General features: G+C 43.3%; 1 protein-coding gene across 1 annotated transcript in view; it reads left to right on the top strand.

The window, feature by feature from the left end:
* Positions 1 to 686: 686 nt before the first annotated feature.
* The window catches only part of PARM1 (prostate androgen-regulated mucin-like protein 1), a 164835-nt gene continuing 150403 nt past the window's right edge, over positions 687 to 15118 (top strand). Inside the window, exon 1 of the mRNA XM_040327721.1 lies at positions 687 to 1026. Coding sequence (XP_040183655.1) covers positions 705 to 1026 — 322 coding nt within the window. The 5' untranslated portion in view covers positions 687 to 704. The remainder of the gene's footprint in view (positions 1027 to 15118) is intronic.

Below are 15118 nucleotides of genomic sequence, written 5' to 3'. Positions count from 1 at the left end.
CAAAAGAGTATTAAAAATGTCAGTTAGCACAAATGATGCGAAACTGTAGCAGAGACGATATAAGCAAATAAAATCATGAGCAAGTCTCTTGTTCTGGTGGAGTCTGAAGTGGTTTAAAAAAAAAAAAAATGTCAGTTAGGTGTCTGATCTGTACGCCGCAATGTCACAGTGCCGCTAAAAATCATCGATTACCGCCATTAGTAGTAAAAAGTAGTAGTAAGAATATTAATAATAAAAAAGGCAATAAATCTATCCCCTATTTTGTAGACGCGATTACTTTTGCACAAACCAATCAATATCCGCCTATTGGGATTTTATTATTCACTAAAAATATGTAGCAGAATACATATCGGCCTAAACTGATGAATAAATTCGCTCATTTTTTGTTTATAGCGCAAAAATAAAAAAAACGCAGATGTGATCAAATACCACCAAAAAGAAAGCTCTATTTGTGTGGAAAATTGACATCAATTGTTTTGGGGTACAGCGCCGCACGACCGCGCAGTTGTCAGTTAAAGCGACCCTGACAAAAATGGCCTGGTGAGGAAGGGGGTAAATCTTTCCGGGGCTGAAGTGGTTAAGCAGACATTCCTGTATTTCTAGGTGAGTTCAGGTATCACTTGGTAAGCAGAACATGGGAATGGCCGATGACATCACAAGCTAAAGTGACAGGTGTAGTGTGACAGGTCTGACTGTACAAGAGCATGACATTGCAGCGTATCGGCCAGGAGGGGTCGCCCTGTGGTCACACAGCTGACAGGAGGCGTGGGAAGGAGGAAGCGTGGAAAGTAAATGATCTTGGTAGCAGCAGCAGCAGGCTGTACAATAGACGGTGTCATCTCAGCCCTTCCCCAGTGACACCTGCTCCTCATGCTGCCCAGGTCTCTTCTGCTGCCATTGTGCTCTCCTTGTGGAAGGATCGCCTAGAGATCGCTGATCGTGGAGTGTGCCTATTCCCCCATAGGATGGATCTGAGTCATCGGACGTGTATGACAGCGATGATCGGCTGCTTGTTGCTGGTGACAGGTAATGTAGTGTGTTGTGGGACTTCCTGCAGACTCACAACTTGTTGTCATTGTCCAGAGAAGAGAGCAGGTGGTGAGCGATCACTGATTGGGGGGGATTGGTGACATGATCACATGGACAACCAGCACTATTTATTATTAGAATTCACAAACTAGGAGGCAGGACTTCTCATTAGGGATCTGCTGCACACCACACACTACCTCCAGAAAAAAAGACAAACTTTTCTTCTTTTTAATTCTCTTTTAACCTCATTTTTACCACCTCCGGAAGATTTACCCCCCCCCTTCCTGACCAGTACAGATACAGCACTGCGTCACTTTAACAGACAATTGCGCCGTCGTGCGACGCTGTACCCAAACAAAATTGTTTCCCTCAAATAGAGCTTTCTTTTGGTGGTATTTGATCACCTCTGCGGTTTTCATTTTTTTTTTTTTTGCGCTATAAACTAAAAACGACAGTCAATTTTGAAAAATAAAAATAATAATTTACCTTCTGCTGATAAAAATAAAAAAATGTAATGATAAAAATGTAAAAAAAATCTATTTCTTCATCAGTTTAAGCCAATATGTATTCTGCTACATATTTTGGTAAAAAAAAAAACCCCAATAAGCGTTTATATTGATTGGTTTGCGCAAAAGTTATAGCACCTATAAACTATAGGATATATTTATGTAATTGTTTTTTTTTTTTTTTCTAGTACCTAAAAAAAAATGATGTCCTTTTTTCCCCCATAAATAGAGCTTTCTTTTGGTGGTATTTATTTTCTTTTTTTTCTTTTGGTGGTATTTATTTTCTTTTTTTTCTTTTGGTGGTATTTCTTTTCTTTTTTTTCTTTTGGTGGTATTTCTTTTCTTTCTTTTCTTTTGGTGGTATTTCTTTTCTTTCTTTTCTTTTGGTGGTATTTATTTTCTTTTTTTTTTCTTTTGGTGGTATTTATTTTCTTTTTTTTTCTTTTGGTGGTATTTCTTTTCTTTTTTTTTCTTTTCGTGGTATTTATTTTCTTTTGGTGGTATTTATTTTCTTTTTTTTCTTTTCGTGGTGTTTATTTTCTTTTTTTTCTTTTGGTGGTATTTCTTTTCTTTTTTTTCTCTTGGTGGTATTTCTTTTTTTTTTCTTTTGGTGGTATTTATTTTCTTTTTTTTCTTTTGGTGGTATTTCTTTTCTTTTTTTTCTTTTGGCGGTATTTATTTTCTTTTTTTTTTCTTTTGGGGCTATTTGATCACCTCTGAGGGTTTTTTTTGCGCTATAAACAACTGGCATTTTTTTTAAAAAACTTTTTTTCATTTCTGCTCTAAAATACATCCAAAAAAAACCTGTAAAATATCGAATTTCGTCATCAATTTAAAGGGGTGGTTCCCCCTAAAACAAAATTCTAACAATACATTCGGATGTCTGCTTACACTGCGGGTAGGCTGGCTTTTGTTTTTTTGTTTTAGTACATACCTCGATATCGCCGTTTCCTCGCTTGGCGGTGGGCGTTCCTAGTTGATTGACGTTCCTCAGACGGGCGCATACTGCGCGTCACGACTTTCCGAAAGAAGCCGAACGTCGCTGCGCAGGCGCCGTATAGAGCCGACTCTATACGGCGCCTGCGCAGCGACGTTCGGCTTCTTTCGGAAAGTCGTGACGCGCAGTATGCGCCCGTCTGAGGAACGTCAATCAACTAGGAACGCCCACCGCCAAGCGAGGAAACGGCGATATCGAGGTATGTACTAAAACAAAAAAACAAAAGCCAGCCTACCCGCAGTGTAAGCAGACATCCGAATGTATTGTTAGAATTTTGTTTTAGGGGGAACCCCCCCTTTAAGCCAATATGTATTCTGCTACATGGTTTTGGTAAAACAAAATCCCAATAAGCCTATATTGATTGATTTGCGCAAACGTTATAGCGTCTACAAACTATGGGATATATTTATGGATTTTTTTGTTTATTTCATTTTTTTACTAGTGCAACACTGTACCTAGACAAAAAATATGTCCATTTTCCCCCCAAAAATAGAGCTTTTTTTTGGTGGCATTTGATCACCTCTGCGTTTTTTTTTTTCTTGCGCTATAGACAAAATACAACTGACAATGTTTTACTTTCTGCTTTAAAATACATCCAATAAAGTAATTGATTGGTTTGTGCAAATGTTATAGCGTCTACAAACTATGTGATATATTTATAGGATTGCGTTGTTTTTTTTTTTTTACTAGTAATGGCGGCGATCACCGACTTAAAGCGGGACTGCGTTATTGCGCCAGACAAATCTGACACTTAGGAGTTTATTTACTAAAGGCGAATAGGCTGTGCACTTTGCAAAGTGCAGTTGCTCCAGCTTAGTAAATGAGGTAAAGCTTACTTTGGCAAAGAATATCTAAATCACGTGCAAGGAAAAAAAAATGAAACTTTCCTTGCACATGATTGGATGATGGAAGTCAGCAGAGCTTCTGCTCATTTACTAAGCTCTGGAGCAACTTCTCTTGCAGACCGCAACTGCACTTTGCAAAGTGCACAGTCTTTTTTCCTTTATTAAATCAACCCCTAACTGACACTCTTTTGGAGACCAGTGACACTAATACAGTGATTAGTGCTAAAAATTTGCACTGTCACTGTACTAATGACACTGGCAGAGAGGGGTTAACATCAGGGGCGATCAAAGGGTTAACGGTGTGCCTAGCTGCTGTTTCAGTGTAGTGGTGGAGGTGCTTTTACTAGTGGAAGGCATGAATCTGTGTTCCTGCTTTACAAGAACATGACAGAATGACAACCTGCCTTGTTTACATACTGTAGGCAGACTGCCGTTCTGTCAGTGTAACAAACGATCAGTGGGTGCCGGTGTTCTGACGAGAAAGGTCCCCCGTCAAATAATGCCCTGTACTGCGCAGTACGGAGCACAACGGAGCCGCCGAAAGTCTCCGAACATGAATAGCTGTTGATCAGCTGTACACGGCGCTTGTGCAATGAAGACGACATTGTGCCACACGCTGCCGATGCTCGTGCAACTCTGCAAGGAGCGGTTGTATTATTCATTGAACTCTGCAAGGGGCAGATGCATACAGAAGAGTCCATATTGTATCATGATGGGCAGAGCTGATACGATGGGGGTGGATTTCTCAAAGGGGCGGATGTATTATTGAGAAGCCCGTGTAGTTTATTGAGAAATCCACCCCCAATTTATCAGCTCAGCCCATCATTATTAAATACGGCCTCTTCTGTAGGCATCCGCCCCTCACACGCTTTAATCAACATTATATCCGCCCCTTGCAGAGTGGCACGAGCACCGGGAGTGCGCGGGAGCGAGTGGCACAAAGTCGTCTGCTGTGCGCCGTGTACATGTTCTGAGCCTCTCGGCGGCTCCGTAGTTCCTCTGTACTGCACAGTACATGGTGGGCATTATTCGACGGGGGACCTTTCTCGTCACAACACCGGCCATCCTTAGGGTCCGTGGGACCCGCTGTGTAAAATCACAGTGGGAGTGAGCCACCGGCAGCGCACCCTTGCGCCCGTTACGTGGAAGTCCAGGATAGTGTATATATACATGGTCCTGCGCAGAGTGGCCGCCCTGTAGCAGTACATGTTCTATGGGGCGGTCAGCAAGTGGTTAAACATAGAAAAACAAAGGGTCCTTTCACACGGGACGGATCCGTGATGATCCGCCCTGTGAACCTCCGCTTGCTCAGCTGGGATCGCGCCGCCGATCCCTGCTGAGCCGGCGGATGACAGGGCGGTCCCCGCACACTGTGCAGGGACTGCCCTGTCAGATCTCCACTCTCCCCTATGAGGGATCGGATGAACATGGACCGTCTGTCCGTGTTCTCCCGATCCGCAGACGGATGGAAAAATTTGATTTTTCTCCGTCTGCAGAATCAGAGGATTGCGGACCCGGATGAGATCGGGTGACAGCGGATGTACCAGTGTCCCGGTACGTGGATCAAAATTCATCCGATCGCTGCCAGACAGGCTGATTTTCGATCAATGCATGGCTTAACACAAGATTCGCACTGCTGTGATGAGATTTTGATCGGAAATTCAGTACAATTATGTAGTGCAGCTTTAATGCTACTTTGAAGTAGTTTGTAAATCCTATGGGGCAAAAATAGCAATGGAATCGCACCAAAGTAGTACAGGAACCTTTTCCAAAATCGCTCTGTGCTGAGTCACATTGATGGGAATGGACAACATTTAAAACATTGTGATTTCCCTTGTCATGCGTTTAGTGCGACTCAAGTCATATCTGAATTTGCACTGGTGTGAATGTAGTCTAACACTGGCACTGACATGAACTCTAATACAAACACTTATGTCGCGTACACACGATCATTTTTCGGGATGAAAAAAAATGATCTTCATCATTAAAACGACGTTGCCTACACACCATCTTTTTAAAAAATGCTCTAGCAAAGCACGGTGAGGTACAACACGTACAACGGCACTATAAAGGGGAAGTTTCATGCGGATAACGCCACCCTTGGGGCTGCTTTAGCCGATTCCGTGTTAGTAAAAGACGATTCACGCTTTTCTGTCTGTTACAGCGTGATGAATGTGCTTACTCCATTATGAATGATAGTTTTACCAGAACGAGCGCTCCCGTCTCATAACTTGCTTCTGAGCATACGCGGGTTTTTAACGTCGTTTTAGCCCACACACAATCAGTTTTTTACAACCCGAAAAACGACATCGTTTAACTACTTGCCGGCCTGCCGCCGTCATTCTACGGCGGCAGGTTGGCTCTCCTGCGCGAGAGCCCGTAGCTCTACGTCGGCTCTCTTGCAGGCAACTAGGGGCGTGCGTGCCTCCCGCTCGCCCCCGACTCCCATGCGCGTGCCCGGTGGGTGCGATCGCCGCCGGGCACACGCGATCGCTCGTTACAGAGCGGGGAACGGGAGCTGTGTGTGTAAACACACAGCTCCCGGTCCTGTCAGCGGGGGAAATGCTGATCTTCTGTTCATACAATGTATGAACAGAAGATCAGTGATTTCCCCTAGTGAGGCCACACCCCCACAGTGAGAACACACCCAGGGACATACTTAACCCCTTCCCCGCCCCCTAGTGTTAACCCCTTCACTACCAGTGGCATTTTTATAGTAATCCAATGCATTTTTATAGCACTGATCGCTATAAAAATGCCAATGGTCCCAAAAATTTGTCAAAAGTGTCCGAAGTGTCCGCCATAATGTCGCAGTACCGAAAAAAATCGCTAATCGCCGCCATTACTAGTAAAAAAAAAATTATATATATAAAAATGCCATAAAAATACCCCCTATTTTGTAAACGCTATAACTTTTGCACAAACCAATCAATAAACGCTTATTGCGATTTTTTTTTTACGAAAAATATGTAGAAGAATACGTATCGGCCTAAACTGAGGAAAAAAAATGTTTTTTTTATATATTTTTGGGGGATATTTATTATAGCAAAAAGTAAAAAATATTCATTTTTTTCAAAATTGTCGCTCCATTTTTGTTTATAGCGCAAAAACGAAAAACCGCAGAGGTGATCAAATACCACCAAAATAAAGCTCTATTTGTGGGAAAAAAAAGGACGCCAATTTTGTTTGGGAGCCACGTCGCACGACCGCACAATTGTCAGTTAAAGCGACGCAGTGCCGAATCGCAAAAAGTACTCTGGTCTTTGACCAGCAATATGGTCTGGGGGTTAAGTGGTTAAAACGTCATTAAAAAATGCAGCATGTTCGAAAAAATTTTTTGTCATTTTTCAGAACCCGAAAAATGATGTGAAGCCCACACACGATCATTTTAAATGACGTTTTTTAAAAACAACGTTTTTTTCATGGCAAAAAATGATCGTGTGTATGCGGCATTGGGCTTCATTCATACCTGTGCATTTTGAATCACAGGCAGATTTGCCATGACTCTGCTTGCAATTTCAAAACGCTCTGCTAAAATGACAGATCACACAACGCTAATTTCAGATGCCATTCAAAGACCGAAAGAAACTCCTGATCCTTTTTTGGGCAACAAGCTTCACACAATGCCGTTTGCAGAGATTGCAGTGCGATTTGTTACGTGACAATCGTGGCAGAACCACCCCGCATTTTTAGGCGCAAATAAAATGAATGGCATCTGAAATTCATATTATGCGATTGGTCATTTTAAAAGAGAGTAGCAGAATTGGTGTGAAAGCAGACTAATGGTGGCCTTCGATTTTTTTTTCCAGTCAATGTGTATTACTATCAAAACTATTGAATCTGCAAGCAACTGAATAGCCATAACTTACCTTCTTATGAATTTGATCAATTGATCATTCAGGTGGAATTTTATTAATCATTTTGCATCAATTGGCAGCATTGAGAAGCTTTATTTATGAATAGGATCATACTTCGATTGATCAGATTATGAGAATATGGACTCCCAATGACAGGAGTTATATGCTCTCTATGAGTCATATGCTCTTTTGCAAATATCCTAGGTCTGCTGAGCTTTCTAGTCCTCCTTCGTCACTCCAACTGCTATGGACTCCCAATGGCAAGAGTATCCAGGATATCTGTACAAGCAGCTGGTGAGGGAGAGGGCACACAGGAGGAGAGCACGATTTGCACCGCATTTTAGTTTACAGTACATGGCACTTTAACTCACTATTAAGAAGATTTGGGATAATGGACTTTATGTGAATTATTATGCATTGTATTTGATTTATTTATATTATTCATTCATGGTTTATTGATATTTTTTTGTTTATTAAAACATGAGGTAATAGAAAGAACCCATATAGGGTAGCGCTCTTTATATACACTTTATCATCTCCTGTATCATGCCTGCAGTCTCTGACCATCTCATGTATGATATCTGCAGTCTCTGACCATGTCTTGTATCATGCCTGCAGCCTGTGTGCATCTCTTGTATCATGTCTGCACGCTCTTATTATCTCTTCTATCATGGTCGTAGTCTCAGACCATCTCTTGTATCATGTCTGCACTCTCTTACTATCTCTTGTACCATGGCAGTAGTCTCAGACCATCTCTTGTATTGTGCTTGCAGTCTATAGCAGTCTCCTGTATCATGTCCACAGTCTCTGACCATCTCTTGTATGATGTCTGCCGTCTCTGACCATTCTTGTATCATTTACTCAGTCTCTAACCATGTCTTGTATGATATCTGCAGTCTGTGGTCATCTCTTGCATCATGTCTGCATTCTCTGACCATCTCTTGTATCGTTTCTGCAGTCTCCGACCATCTCTTGTATCATAGCTGTAGTCTCTGACCATCTGTTGTATCATGGCTGCGGTCTCTGACCATCTCTTGTATCATGTCCACAGTCTCTGACCATCTCCTGTATCATGTCCACAGTCTCTAACCATGTTTTGTATGATATCTGCAGTCTTTGACCATCTCTTGTATTATGCCTGCAGTCTGTGGCCATCTCTTGCATCATGTCTGCATTCTCTGACCATCTCTTGTATCATGTCTGCAGTCTCTGACATCTCTTGTATCATGTCTTCAGTCTGTGGCCATCTCCCGTATCATGCCTGCAGTCTTTCGCCATCTCTTGTATCGTTTCTGCAGTCTCCGACCATCTCTTGTATCATAGCTGTAGTATCTGACCATCTGTTGTATCATGGCTGCGGTCTCTGACCATCTATTGTATCATGTCCACAGTCTCTGACCATCTCCTGTATCATGGCTGTAGTCTCTGACCATCTCTTGTATCATTTCCTCAGTCTCTGACCATCTCTTGTATCATGCCTGCAGTCTGTGGCATCTCTTGTATTATGCCCTCAGTCTCTGACCATCTCTTGCATGATACTGTTTCTGCAGTCTCTGGCCATGACTTCCATCATGTCTGCAGTCTTTTACTATATCCTGTTGCGTGTCTGTTGTCTCTGAGACTGAATAATCACGTAATTCTTTGTGAAGCCCTTTGGTGATGTTGGTGGCCAGACATGAGGTCCAGCCAGGGGCGGACTGACAACTCATGGGGCCCCCGGGCAATAGGAGATTATGGGGCCCCCAGGCAATAGGAGATTATGGGGCCACACAGTATACACACATACACAGTATACATACACATTATACACACACAGACACACAATATACACACACAGTATACATACACTCAGAATACACATACACACACTGAAAAGGTACTGGAGAGGAGGGGCAGCTATAATCTTGGGATTTAAAAAAAAAAAGGATTTTTACATACTGTCCCTGGTTTTATTAAAGGTTGGCAACCCTAATGGTGCCCCCTAGTGGCATGGGGCCCTCGGGCAGTGCTCGAATGGTCAGTCCCCCCTCAGGTCTGGCACATTAGGAAAGTTGCTTGCCACTGCTCTTGACTGATGCGCATAAAATTAAGCCAAGGAAAATGGAGCTGGCAGTAAAATCCAGATTCACCTTCCATTTTCTGATCTACATTTTTCTAGAGTTGCTGCTATTTTAGAGGTGTGCTTGTCAGACTGTTAGGAAGATGTACGGTATGTACTTTCCTTCCTGGCTAAAAGAAAGGAGAAATGAAACTAGCCAGGAGTCACATTCACTAGAAGAGCCCAATATATATATATATATATATATAATACATGCATTTTTTTTCCTTTTTTTTTTCATTAATGTTATGCAAAAGCTTATTTCCAAGCATTTTAGGAGGAAATAAATGATCGTGGGTGTCCTTGTATACGGAAAAATATTTGGTAAACGACAAAAAGGAGAATCTTAATTCTGAACATAGACTAATGTAAGCATGTTGAATGCCGCCTAAGGGCTCTTGCCAGGGCTTTTTTTCTCAAACAATAGGTGCTGGAACTCAACCACGACCCCCCCAACACCCCTCCACCCACACATACACCCTCCAAATCACAAAAAATAGTGGGAGTGGTCAGATTTCAGAAACATTAGGAGGGTCTTAAAGGGGCATTAAATACCAGGATTGCATTACATACAGAGTGCAGAGTTCAGGGGGTTACACACAGAGTGCAGAGATGTCACTTGTAAACACAAAAACTGGACTTATGTGTTTACAAGTGATTGTGGTGAGCGGGCACCAAAGGGTCTGAGCCAGAGGTGGTGGAACTGAGTTCCACCAAGTTCCCCCTGAAAAAAAGCCCTGGCTCTTGCGCATGTGCACCAAAAATGCTTTTTTGGGCTTTGCTTTTTTTTTCTTTTACAACTCTCAATGCGGCCTGTTACTTTTCATAGGCCTGTACACACAAGCCTGAACAAATCAGCAAAATAAGTGCCGCACTTAGAAAAACAAAATACAAAAATCTGCGTTAATGGTCAGCATTTTAAATGCGAACACACAAATACTTGCAAATACACGTGAAAATTGCACTAACCCTTAAATATTAGATCATATTATTTGAATATTTGAAATTCTGGGATCTAGAAGAATATTTACGCACGTATTTGTAATTGCATGACCATATTTGTATGTTTTTTTTTGTAGGAACTTTCTTCTATGAAGGTCTGGCGTTCATACATCAGTACCATGTGCAAGGACCTTATTACCATAAGAATCTTGTTATTTTTTCTGATTACAGAAACTGTACTGTCATTTAATATAATGAATGGGTTGCTGCTGCTGCTCTGAATGCTGCCCAAAGATGTGGCAGTCAGAATTTGTTTTAAAGCAAACCTGTCCTGAGAAAATACCTAGGCTGCCATTACTGAACCCTACAGTTGTAATTTCTAGCTGTCTAGTCTAGCTTTTCATCATTAATATAGAATTGATATGCAAATCATGAGTTCCTAATTCACTATGACTTCACTTGCTGCATGCTTTTACAACGGGAATCGCACAGGAGCACGCTGTGCGTTCCCGTGCGATTCACATGCAGTTCTGTGTGGTGTGATTTCAGCAATAACACAAAAAAATCCTCCTGCGCTCTGGTGTTTCGCCAAACCGGGTACAGCAGTATAGTCTAACGGCAAAGTCTGAAGTCTTGCAGCCCTCCACAGAACAAAGGGTGTTCATAAGGCTAAAACAAAAAGAAATGAGGGCGCACGACCTTGTGCAATACCACTTAACATTTTTTAATTAAAAACCGAATAAAAAGCAATGGTCCTACTCACAAAAGAATTATAAGTAAGTGCTTTTCAGACAGCTGGACTGGACCTCACGGCACCTGCCAGTAGAACTTCAGACATCTGAACGGCTGACGCGTTTCTGGGGCGTACCCCCTTCTTCAAAGCCTCAAGGTATCACGGACTATCTAGGCTTTGAAGAAGGGGGTACGCCCCAGAAACGCGTCAGCCGTTCAGATGTCTGAAGTTCTACTGGCAGGTGCCGTGAGGTCCAGTCCAGCTGTCTGAAAAGCGCTTACTTATACATTGCTTTTTATTCTGTTTTTAATTTAAAAAATTTAAGTGGTAATGCACAAGGTCGGTGCGCCCTCCTTTCTTTTCTTTTTGGTGTGATTTCAGCCCATTAATTTCTAAAGGGTTTAAATCGCACTGCACCATGTCATTAACTTATGCTGGCAATACACAATACGTAAAATCGGATGAAATTCGGTCATTTGGCCAGTTTGTTCATTTTTTGGCCAGTTTATGGGCACAAAATCGATAATCGTTGGCGCTTTGTGATCGCCGAGCCCATGAGACTGGGCTGATCATAGATTGGGTAAAGGGCCAATCAGGGAAGGCCCTTTACCACACGATCAGCTGCCAGCCAATGACAGCTGATCAGGAAAATAAACAGATGCCGGTTATCGTTTTTTTTTTTCTTCTTTCTTCGTGCTATCAGCGCGAAGGAAAAAAAAACCATGGCTTCGGTTAGAGGAATTAGAGGGACATCGGTCCCCTTAGTGTCCTTATGTACTACTTGATAATCAGTGCCATCTATCAGTGCCCACCAGTGCCACATATCAGTTCTCTTACCAGTGCCATCTATCAGTGCCCACCAGTGCTGTCAATCAGTGCCTCATCATCAATGCTACCTATCAGTGCCACCTACCAGTGCCAATCAGTTGCTATCAGTGTCACCTAATAGTGCCCATCAATGCCATCTATGAGTGCCCATCAGTGCCGCCCATCAGTGCCACCTCTTCCTGCAGCCTATCAGTGTCTATCAGTGCCACCCATCAGTGCAGCCTCATCAGCGCACATCAGTGTAGCCTCATCAGCGCACATCAGTGTAGCCTCATCAGCGCACATCAGTGTAGCCTCATTAGCGCACATCAGTGTAGCCTCATCAGCGCACATCAGTGTAACCTCATCAGTGCACATCAGTGTAGCCTCATCAGCGCACATCAGTGTAACCTCATCAGCACACATCAGTGAAAGAAAAAAATGACCTGTTCGTAAAATGTTATAACAAAGTATGAAAAAAAAATCATTTTTTTTTCAACATTTTACGACTTTTTTGTTTGTTAAGCAAAAAATAAAAACCCCAGTGGTGAATAAATACCACCAAAAGAAAGCTCTATTTGTGTGAAAAAAAATTGGAAGATTTCATATAGGTACAGTGTTGCATGATGGCGCAATTGCCATTAAAACTGTGAGAGCGCTGAAAGCTGAAAATTGGCCTGGGCAGGAAGGGGGTGTACAGATAGGCCCAGATTCACAAAGCACTTACGCCGACGTATAACAAGTTACGCCGACGTAAGTGCAAATGTGCGCCGTCGTATCTGTGCGCCAGACCCACAAACAGACATGCGCCTAAAACCAGGCTACACCCCGCCGACGTAGCTTGCTCACGCCGGTGTAGGGTGGGCGCACATTTAGGCTGGGCGCATGGTGCCGCTCCCATTGATTAGCCATTCAAACATGCAAATGAGGGAAATACGGCGATTCACGAACGTGCGTGTGCCCGGCGCATGCTACGCGAGATGCGCGTAAGTTGTACGTCCGGCGTAAAGTTATTCCCCATAAAGGAGGTGCAACCCGGCAACAGACATGCACAGGTCTGCACCAGGGAACACAAGCCGGCGTATTGTGCGTTGGACGTGTGTCTGGCTGGGCGTACGTTATGTTCACGGTGTACGCAGTGATCCGGCGTAGCTTAGGCAGTTTTGCCAGCGTGGTTGTGAGCAGGCGCATGGGGTTGCATCCACGTCACGGCGCATGCGCAGTTCGTGATACGTACCTGTCTGGCGCTCGGCCCATCATTTGCATGGGGTCACGCCTCATTTGCATGGGTTCACGCCCACTTCCACCTACGCCGACGTGCGCCTTCGAAACCCACGCCACACTGGCGCAGTGTTGGGAGCACTGGCTTGCTGAATGCAATGCTTGCCTCTCTGCGCTGCATTGGCATAGCGTACAGTGTTGGCTCTACGGCGGCGTAATGTGCGCCGTGCTCTCTGTGAATCTGGGCCTAAGTGCCCAGTAAGCAAGTGGTTAAAGGAAGATAGAAAATAACCGACTTAAAATAAAAGAAAACAAATGCAGCCACTATATCCAAGAGTTGGAAAGCTGTGACATAATACATTTTATTACAATATATGTGATATAATACAATACGTTTCTATGGACCTGGCATTTGATAAATTTCTGCTACTCTGTTAACTTCTCCACTAGCTGCTTTGCCTGTAAAACTCTGCCACATCGCAGGAGAGATACTTGTATCAGTTCTGTCAGAGTTGTGACAGAATCATATACAGGTACACCTTACTGACATGTACATGAGTCTGCCACAAAATCCGCCATTTGTTGTCCTACTGTGAGGCCTAGTACACACGTCCCAGAATCTCGTCAGGAAAAACCCGTTGTTTACCCTGACGAGATTCTTGGCAAGAAACTCTTGCCGCCGGAGTGTACAGACTTTCGAACCACGGTTCTCTTAAATGGAAAGAACGCGGTGCGCTCATCACATTCAATGCCGTCGCTGCCATCTTGCTTCACCCTACCTGTGCCGTGGAAGCTACCGCGCATGTGTCAAAGTCATTTCGATCATGCGCGGGTTTCCACGGCGACAGGTAAGTATACACACTCTCGGGTTTCTCGTCGGGAAACAGGCCGACAAGAACCGTTCGAGAAACAGGTCGACAAGAAAAAGACGAGAAAATAGAGCGCAGGTTCTCTTTTTTTCTCGTCGAGATTCTGGACAGATTTCCAGACTAGAAACCTGAAACACACGAAAGGGAATCTCGGCAAGAAGCAGTTTTCCTGCCGGTTTTTGCCGAGAAACCTGGTCGTGTGTACGAGGCCTGAGAAAGACTTCTAAAGAGGATTTGATACACGCTTTATGAAGTTTGTGCTTGATATATCTTCCACAGAATTTATTGTCAATAACAAGGCTGCTTTCACACTGGAGCGGTTGACAGTAAAACGGCGCTAGTTTTAGCGGGCGCTTTACCGTCATTTTAACGGCACTATTCGGCTGTTAGCGGGGCACTTTTTACCCCCACTAGCGTCCAAATAAAGGGTTAAATGCGCCCGTGTAGCTCCGCTGACGGATGGCTTTGCAGGCGCTTCGGCAGTGGTGCCCATTCATTTCAATTTCAATATTTCTTTATTGAAAGTTTGAAAGTTTAACATGGCAGATTACATCAAATCAACAAAGCAATAGGCTGACTCATAGTCAATTTTAGGTAGCACAATTAAGAAGTATTCAATCTCTATGTATTGGAAACTTAAATGCTTCAATGCTTATACGCCATATTAGTGAAAGGTTTTCGTATACCACCTTTAAGCAGTGTGTTGAAGTCCACAGAGAGAAATTTTCCCAGTGAGCAAAAGGAGTCATAAAGAGAACCAAATAAAACAGAACAAAATAAAAACATATAACGAACAAAAGGTGAACTCCCCTCGCCAGAGCATACCCCAGCCCTAAATCCATTGTCAATACCAACACTACATTATCAACATCAGCATACTCCTTTAGTCCCGGCAAACCATTCTAACCACGGCTTCCACAATGTGTTAACTCTGTGGAGATACCCTTGTGCAGAGGCATACATCAGCTCATATGTGGCATGAGTGTGTGTGGTGGATATGACTTCTTGAATTGAAGGGGGCAATTGTTGCTTCCAGTGGCGAGCTAGCACCAGTCTAGCGTTCAACAGAATATGGGTAACTACTGTTCTGAAGGCAACCGGGAGATTGTCAATAGTCAAGGATAGAAGAGCTAGTCCCGGCTCCACTGCGATAACAAGTTTTAAGACAAGATAAAATAAATGGAATACCTCTGTCCAGTAACTGGATAAGGCGG

Source organism: Rana temporaria, chromosome 1 (assembly GCF_905171775.1).
Source record: "Rana temporaria chromosome 1, aRanTem1.1, whole genome shotgun sequence".
NCBI lineage: Eukaryota > Metazoa > Chordata > Amphibia > Anura > Ranidae > Rana > Rana temporaria.
This window is presented reverse-complemented; position numbering and strand designations above follow the sequence as displayed.